The sequence below is a fragment of the Mandrillus leucophaeus genome, unplaced genomic scaffold (assembly GCF_000951045.1).
Source record: "Mandrillus leucophaeus isolate KB7577 unplaced genomic scaffold, Mleu.le_1.0 Scaffold98, whole genome shotgun sequence".
Taxonomy (NCBI): domain Eukaryota; kingdom Metazoa; phylum Chordata; class Mammalia; order Primates; family Cercopithecidae; genus Mandrillus; species Mandrillus leucophaeus.
This window is the reverse complement of record NW_012110696.1, coordinates 3,018,480-3,027,709: the sequence shown is the minus strand read 5'-3', so window position 1 is coordinate 3,027,709 and position 9,230 is coordinate 3,018,480. Positions and strand designations below refer to the sequence as shown.

The following is a 9,230-nucleotide window of genomic DNA, read 5'->3' as shown; positions in this document are numbered from 1 at the left end:
GGTTCACGCCATTCTCCTGCCTCAGCCTCCCGAGTAGCTGGGACTACAGGCACCCACCACCACGCCCAGCTAATTTTTTGTATTTTTAGTAGAGACGGAGTTTCACTGTGTTAGCTAGGATGGTCTTGATCTCCTGACCTCGGCCTCCCAAAGTGCTGGGATTACAGGCGTGAGCCTCCACGCCTGGCAAAGGTAGACCATTTTCTTATACCATACCCCAAAATTAACTCAAAATGAAACACATATAAGACCAAAAACCTTAGAACTCCTGAAGAAAACATGGAAAAACCTTGATACTGGTCTTGGCAATAATTTTTTGATATGCCATCAAAAGCACGGCAACAACAACAAAAATACAAACAAGTGGGATTGTATCAAAGTAAACTGCTTCTTCACAGCAAAGGAAAACAAAATTTCTAAAAACCCTACGGGATAGAAATATTTGCAAGTGATATATCTGGTAACAAGTTAATTTTGGGAGAACAAGGCGGGAGGATCACTTGAGGTCAGGAGACTGAGACCAGGCTGACCAACGTGGTGAAATCCCATCTCTACTAAAAATACAAAATAAGCCAAGAGTGGTGGCGCATGCCTGTAATCCCAACTACTTGGGAGGCTAAGACAGAAGAATCACTTGAACCCAGGAGGCAGAGATCACAGTGAGCCAAGATCGTGCTACTGCACTCCAGCCTGGTGACAGAGGAAGACTGTCTCAAAAAAAAAAAAAAGTTAGTAGCCACATTCAAAATATTTAAGAAACTTCTGCAATTCAAAGCAAAACAATAATAACGATAACCCATTCAAAAACAGGCAAAAGGTTAGATTTTTTTCCCCAAAGACATACATACAACATATATGCTGTATTCTGTTGGTGAGATGTAAATTGAAAAAGTCATCATAAAAACCAGTAAAAAATAAAAATGGACATATCATATAATCCAGCAATACCATTTCTGGCCATACTACCAAAGGAAATTAAATTAACACCTTGAAGAAATATCTTCAGCCCCATATTCATTGTATATTTATAATAGCCAAAATATGGAGTGTATATATATACATAGTAGAATACTACTCGGCCATAAGAGAAAAGGAAATCTAGCCATTTACAACATGGATAGACCTGGAGGACATGATGCTAAATGAAATTAGCCAAACACAGAGGGACAAAGAAACTGCTTCTTGTCACATAGATGGGTAAATCTTAAAAATGTAAACTCATAGAAGCAGAAAGTAGAATGGTGGTTGTTAGAGCCTAAGGGTGGGAACATGAGGAGATGTTGTTCAAAGAGTACAAATTTTTAGTTATAAGTTGAATAAGTCTGAGTAACCTAATGTACATTAGCATTAGATTAGCATAATAGTATTCTGTTTATAATTAGTAATACTGTAATGTATGCTTACAATTTGCTACGACACTAGGCCTTAAGTGTTCTTATTACCAAAAAAAAATCATTATCTGAGGTAATAGATGTGTTGATCAACTTGACTATATTTTTGCAATAAAATATGCATATATCACAAAATATATACTTATCAAATCATTACATTGTACACATTAAAGATACTCAATTTTTATTTATCAGAAAACTCCATGTCACACAAACACAGCTATACAGTAAGTCCTCACTTAATGTTCAAAACAGGTTCTTGACAACTGCAACTTTAAATGAAGCAATGTTGCTATATACCAAACATAACTCTTGTTTGTATCAATTAAACTTTGCTAAAATTAGTTTTCTTTTTTTGTTGTTGTTTTTTGGTTTTTTTGAGACTGAGTTTTGCTCTTATCACCCAGACAGAAGTTCAATGGTGCAATCTCGGCTCACTGCATCCTCCACCTCCCAGGTTCAAGTGATTCTCCCAACTAAGCCTCCCGAGTAGCTGGATTACAAGCACCTGCCACCACGTCCAGCTAGTTTTTTGTATTTTTAGTAGAGACGGGGTTTTGTCATGTTGGCCAGGCTGGTCTCAAACTCCTGACCTCATGATCCACCCACCTCAGCCTCCCAAAGTGCTGGAATTACAGGCGTAAGCCACCGTGCCCAGCCCTAAAAGTCATTTTCTTAAATGATATGTTGCTTCACTTACAGTTTCTGAGACTCTATCACCAATGTTAAGAATTTACTATATACATATACAACTTATATATGTGTGTGAGACACACACATTTTTATATAGATACAGATATATCTCAAAAGACATTCTACAAAAATAGAAAATAAAACTCTGAGGGAGTATTAGGAATTATGTATTAAAATTATCCTCACCCAGGGAGACCAGGTTTCTGTAGTTCTCCAACATCACATCTCTATACAGATTCTGTTGGGCAGGGTCTAGGCATTTCCACTCTTCTGGAGAGAATTCTATGGCCACATCCCTGAATGTTAAGGGTTCCTGAAAATACATATGTATCAAGTGAGAGAGGTCTTAATTTGACTACAGGTGAAATGTGTTAAGAGAACTAGTTCTGACATGTGACTGGGATTATCTGATAAAATAACTTTCAACACAGTAATATTCTCTAAAGTATTCTATAGCTCTGAGGAAAAAGGAAGGCATTCCAACAGTTTCTGTTGCTGCAATAAAAATAATGGGCTACATTGACCTGCCCCTACCAAAACCAAGCAGAGTAGGCCCTGTGACCTCCTGGAAAACAGGTTGAACTCACCTCTCATGAAAGTATCTGGAAGTCCTCATGCTTGACCTTGGCCTTGCTATAATATGTGAGTAACTTAATTTAAAAAACAGAAACGTTTCCACCCAGAACAATAGACAGGATGTGATGGGAGGGCATACGTGATGATTTAACTTCAAATTGTGACCCTAGGGGAAGACTGGGCTGAGAGTCACTTAGCTAAGCACTGTCTCTCAAGCTTCAATGTGCATATAAATTATTTAATGTCCTAGGCCTCACTGTACCAAAATTTCGCAGCTTTGAAAACAGTCCATGAATTAGCGACTTTTATCAAGTCTCCTGTTAATGCTGATGTTCCTCCACCTGGATCCATTATAGCACTACTCGGCTAGAGAAAGCAGGCACAGCACAGAGTCCCTTACCCCAACACAAATACTTTTCATTCCAAGACAAGACCACCAATCATCCTGAAGCATAACATTCTCTGCAGGCCCTTTAATGGTTACAAAGGCTGGAGATGGTGTCAATGTCTAACTCTGCATTGGAAAAACATGTGGGCCGGGAGTGGTGACTCACGCAGTAATCCCAGCACTATGGGAGGCCGAGGCGGGAGAATCACGAGGTCAGGAGTTCGAGACCAACCTGGCCAATATGGTGAAACCCTGTCTTTACTAAAAATATAAAAAATAGCCAGACTTGGTGACATGCGCCTGTAACCTCAGCTACTCAGGAGGCTGAGGCAGAAGAATCGCTTTAACTCAGGAGGTAGAGGTTGCAGTGAGCCGAGATCATGCCCCTGCAGTCCGGCCTGTGAAACAGAGTAAGACTCTATCTCAAAAAAAAAAAAGGAAAGAAAAGAAAAACATGTGCACCTGCATTAATGCGATATTTATGGAGCATGTACTATGTGCTCAGGAGTATGTCACAGAGCACTGTGCTGGGACATTCATATTATGTGTTAATTCTTGTAACATCCTGGGAGGTGGGTACTAAGTATCCAATACTTCCCAGGATTTAAATGCAGGGCCCAGAATTTCCATTTCCTTTGTTTTTGTACTACTGATTTTTTTTTTTTAATGTATAGAAGAATAGCTCAATATAAATAGATGGCAAAGAAACAGAAAGGAAGTTTTAAGTGCAATTCAGAGGAATTTTTGTGTATTTACTTTAAGACTTGTAAAAAAAACACAAACTACAGGCATGGAGAACAGGTTGCTGGATGAGATGTCTCTAGAAACACTGGTTTTAATTTTATAAAAAAGAATTTCAGGCCCAAAAGTATGTATCTTTTCCCAATTTATCTGCTTTTGTGTTTCAGGAAATTGGGAGCACCAGCTTTGGAGAGGTGGTAGGAGCAGCCACTCCAAACACTGATCTCCTCAAAGCAGTTCTGTGAGAGATTTCAGTGTGGGGCCAGACCTGGACAAGGTTCAGCAGAGGGTGGATCTGAGCAGGGTTAGGACAGAGAGTGGGCCCCAGGCTTCTGTTCTCTATGCCACTAAGTATTTTCAGCTGTCTTTTCTAAGGCTGCCCTAGAGAAATTTGATTCCCAGAGTTTGTGAAATTTTAATCTATTTTAGCCACTTCCCTGTGTCTTTCATAACCTACAACAAGGAATTTAACCAAAACCCTTGTTTTTCTAGACCAATTATGTTAGAAGCCAAACACTTACTCTTAGCAAGGTAAAAACAATACTAACAATAACAACTTCTCTTCTGTCAGTGAATACTCTCTTCAGGTGGTGGCATTAAAACTCACAAAACAATAAAAGGAAAGTAATTCAAATGAAGTTTAAGTCTCCTGTACAGTGTCCGTCTTTGTACTGAACACATGATGCTGAATTCAACCATTATTCATGTGCTCCAGACTGCAAGTTGCTTGAGGGTAGGGACCATGACTGCTTCATCTCTTTTTCTAATGACCACATGAAATAGAAACAATTAGCTTATTAATCAGTTTGAGAATCCAGATCTCATTTTTCACCAAAAAACTGGAGAACTGGAGCAACTCTTATCTGGGTATAAACCAAGGAGATTCTTTCTGTGAAGGGAGGAACAAACCCTGGGTGAGTCATTTCTCTTCCTCTAAAATGGGAGCAGAATTAGACCTTGCCATCAGACTGACCCAGTCGGCACAGGATATCCTCAGATGTCTCAAATACAGATGCTGGTGAGTGTCCCCAGTGACCCTGGGCTGATGTCCCCATAGTGATCCAGGCAGGAGAGATTCAGGCTCAAATTTGTGGGATGCAAACAGAAAATGGAACAGCCCTGGTGAAGCTGCAGATCCTAGATCCAGATGTGAAAGCCCCTGTCCCTGATCAGGTAACTCTGAGGCAAGGCGAAGGACAAAAGTACTCTACTCCAATAACACAGTTTACAGGGAGGCATAGTTGTGACTATGGCTCTGGTTATTTTGTGGCCCTGACCCCCCACTGCTAAAGTGCTTGTTTACACTTAACAGATTCTGCCACAGGATTGTGTTCATACCAGAAGCCTCCCACACAACTACAGCAGGTCACTGGACAAGATCTGGAAAACTCAAAGGGCTCCACTCTGAAAGTGGGGATTAAGATGTCTACGTTGACCTCTCATGATGCAGAAAACGTCTTCTGAGTTTTCTGTATGTCTTCAACCCAAAGTCTAGTCCTGTCTTATGAATCCTAGGCAGAGGTCAGCTTTTATGTGCAGATTCTAGGTAGGATCAATGTGCCTCAGCATTCTTGGGGGTTACAGCAAGTGGAGTACAACCGGAGGAAAGACTGTTCATAAAGGCACCTTCAACACATTCTGGTTTGTTTGTTTGTTTTTTGAGATGGAGTCTTGCCTCAGCATTCTTGGAGGTTACAGCAAGTGGAGTACAACCGGAGGAAAGATTGTTCATAAAGGCACCTTCAACACATTCTGGTTTGTTTGTTTGTTTGTTTTTTGAGATGGAGTCTTGCTCTGTCGCCAGGCTGGAGTGCAATGGTGCCATCTCAGCTCACTGCAACCCCCACCTCCCAAGTTCAAGCAATTCCCCTGCCTCAGCCTCCTAAGTGGCTGGGATTACAGGCGCGCGCCACCACACCTGGCTAATTTTTTGTATTTTAGTAGAGACGAGGTTTCTCTATGTTGGCCAGGATGGTTTCAATCCCCTGACCTTGTGATCTGCCTGCCTCAGCCTCCCAAAGTGCTGGGATTACAGGCGTGAGCCACCATGCCAGGCCCAACACATTCTGAAGAATATTTTGACCTAAAAGGAAAATCCTGGGGTAAACCATAAGTAGAGAGTTTATTTGGGCCAAAGCTTGAAGAAGCAATGCTGGAATATAAAGCTGCCCTGAATATACACTCCAACTAGAAGTTATGAGTATATTTTTAAAGGCAAAAAGGAAGGTAGAGAGAGAACGGATAGAAAGTCATCAGAAATTCTTATTGCCTTATGGAAGTAAGTGGTTAGTGACTGGCTATATACATTGTTAATTTATAAGGTGTGGGTTATAGTGTCCACTATGACATTATTAGGTTAATTTACAGCCATTTGTGGCAATAGAACACAATTTCAAAAGACAAATAGTTCAAAGAGGGGAACAGTACATGACTGGTCTCATTTTAACACATCACTGTATCTGATTAAAATAACTTATATTTCTCAGATTAAAGTTCTATCCTTCTCTCAAACCCCAAGACATAAATTCAGAATTTGGAACTGCACATTTAAGACGTGGAGGGCTGGTGAGCTATGCACATTTGTGGGCATTTGGGCAAAGGGAGAAGGCAGTTGAAGTTCTCAGGTTTAATCAATGCACATGTGGGATCCTGATTGGGATTATGGGCCCCATGATCACAGAATCAGTGTCAGATTTGAAGATGCCAGGCACACTGACAAAGGAGGAATAACTGATTGCAGTACTAAAAAGTTATTTTTGTAGAAATCTAGTATAATTGTTATAGAAGGGACTGCAGATCTCAAGTAGGAGAGACCATTCTATTTCCAGATTTGGCGAGCACTTTGCTGCACTTTGCCACCAAATTGTGGGTTGTGAGTGGAATCCTGAGAAAGGTTTTTCTCTAAAGTGAAGCAGAGATAGCACTTGTGTATAATGTCTGATGATTCCAGACGGTGTGTGGAAAACATAACTAAAAGCAAAATCATCTCCAATCCTAAAAAACTGTCCACAACAATAGAAAAGAAAATGTTTTGGTACATAATAAACCAAAATGTGGTGTGCATCACAGGCAATCTAAGAGACTGCAAACACAGAAACTCACCATAATTAATTCTCAAGCAGAAGACATGACAGCACTATTTGTCATATACAGCTTATTGTAATTTCACCTAGTAATTTGAGAAGTCATCTGGATTTTCTAATTGGTAATATTCATAGAAAAAATAAACTTCCAACATCTTCATGACAGGAGTTAAATTTCCAGTGTGGAGCTACATACCTGCTGAAGGCAGCCTCCTAGGTGCCTACAGAAACTGCGGGATAGGGTGTATGTTCTTGCTATTTACATTTCACACCAATAGTTTCCAGGTCCTAAAGGCAAGTTTGACTCAAAAAAAACAAATGTCCTATTTAATTGATGAAATTTATTTATATATATTTTAAAGAAGCAGATAAAATACTTAAATATAAACATTTTCAAGACAGGCACAGTGGCTCACGCCTAAAATCCCAGCACTTTGGGAGGTCCAGGTGGAGGGATCACTTGAGGTCAGGAGTTCGAGACCACCCTGGCCAACATGGTGAAACCCCGTCTCTACTAAAAATACCAAAATTAGCTGGACGTGGTGGTGCGGGCCTGCAATCCCAGCTACTTGGGAGCCTGAGGCACGAGAATTGCTTGAATCCAGGAGGCAGAGGTTGCAGTGAGCCAAGATAAGGGCACTACACTCCAGCTGGGGCAACAGAGACTCCGTCTCAAAAAAAAAAAAGAAAGAAACAGGCCGGCGCGGTGGCTCACGCCTGTAATTCCAGCACGCTGGGAGGCCGAGGCGGGCGGATCACGAGATCAGGAGATCGAGACCATCCTGGCCAACATGGTGAAAACCCGTCTCTACTAAAAATACAAAAAAAATTAGCTGGGCGTAGTGGCGGGCACCTGTAGTCCCAGCTACTCGGGAGGCTGAGGCAGGAGAATGGCATGAACCCCGGAGGCAGCGCTTGCAGTGAGCTGAGATCGTGCCACTGCACTCCAGCCCAGGAGACTGGGCGAGACTCTGTTTCAAAAAAAAAAAAAAGTTTTCAAACAGCTTTAGGAAAAGGCAGAAGAGCAAAAATTCTTACCTCTTTATTTATTTATTTAGAGACTGAGTTTCAGTCTTGTTGCCCAGGCTGGAATGCAACCGCGTGATCTCAGGTCACTGCAAGCTCCGCCTCCCAGGTTAACGCCATTCTCCTGCCTCAGCCTCCTGAATAGCTGGGACTACAGGCGCCTGCAGCCCTTTGTAGGCCAGGCTGGTATTGGCCAGGCTGGTCTCGAACTCCTGACCTCATGATCCGCCCGCCTTGGCCTCCCAAAGTGCTGGGATTACAAGCATGAGCCACCGCGCCCGGCCCCTCTTCTGCTATTTTCTTCCTCAAATTCTCTTTTCTGTGCACATAGTGTGCCCAAGTCCATCCCTCCACTCCAGCCTGGGCGACAGAGTGAGACTTCGTCTCAAAAAAAAACAGAGGGCCAGGCGCGATGGTTCACGCCTATAATCCCAGCACTTTGGGAGGCCCAGGCAGGCGGATTACCTGAGGTCGGGATTTCGAGACCAGCATGATCAATACGTAGGAAACCCGTCTCTACTAAAAATACAAAATTAGCCAGGCGTGGTGGCACATGCCTGTAATTCCAGCTACTCGGGAGCCTGAGGCAGAAGAATCGCTTGAACCTGGGAAGCGGAGGTTGCAGTGAGCCAAGATCGTGCAGTTGAACTCCAGCATGGGCAACAAGAGCGAAACTCCGTCTCAAAAATAAAGAAAAGAAAATAGCAGAAGAGAGAAAGGTGCTATTAAGAGTCATGGGAGGGGGCAGGGCAGGACTCACTAAAAGACTGGTTTGTGCTACAAGTGCAGGCCGAGGCAGGGTTACCATCTGACTGACTGCTGTGTCTATAAAGGCAGAGATTAGGATTAGGTGGTCCAGAAGCCTGAATGGGGGAAGGAAACAGGTTCCTGCTACAGATCCAGTGTCTGGGATTCAAATGAGCCAGGAGTCTTCTGGGCACTGTGTGGGTTCTTGGCAGAACAACCTAGGAGCAAAGCTTCCATAGGTACAATTCCTGAGGGTGGAACCCTGTACTGGGAGGAGTGTGGCCATGCGAATACCCGGTGGGCGCGCTCAGGAGTGGGTTAGCATTGGGTGGCGGCAGGCAGCAGGGTGCGGGGACGGCATATTTCTCAGAACTCCTTTCTTCCAAGTTCTCAATCCCCTCTCTCCTCCCGAGGAGACCTGGAGGAACAGGACAGTGCCCAGCAGGACCGCGCATGTGCAGAACCCAGTGGCGCCTCCCGCAGACAGCAGGCGACTCCCTCCAGCCCAGGCTCAGCCATGTCTTTCTTCTGACAGAAAACCTGAGGAGTTTCCTCAACACCCGTCAATGCTCCAACCCCAACGGG

The 9,230-nt window shown here is 42.9% G+C and overlaps 1 protein-coding gene across 1 annotated transcript in view; it reads right to left on the bottom strand.

Moving 5' to 3' along the window:
• Positions 1-9,230, bottom strand: part of LOC105532703 (zinc finger protein 141-like) — a 50,493-nt gene that overhangs the window by 40,503 nt on the left and 760 nt on the right. The window contains exon 2 of the mRNA XM_011970930.1: positions 2,271-2,397. Coding sequence (XP_011826320.1) covers positions 2,271-2,397 — 127 coding nt within the window. The remainder of the gene's footprint in view (positions 1-2,270; positions 2,398-9,230) is intronic.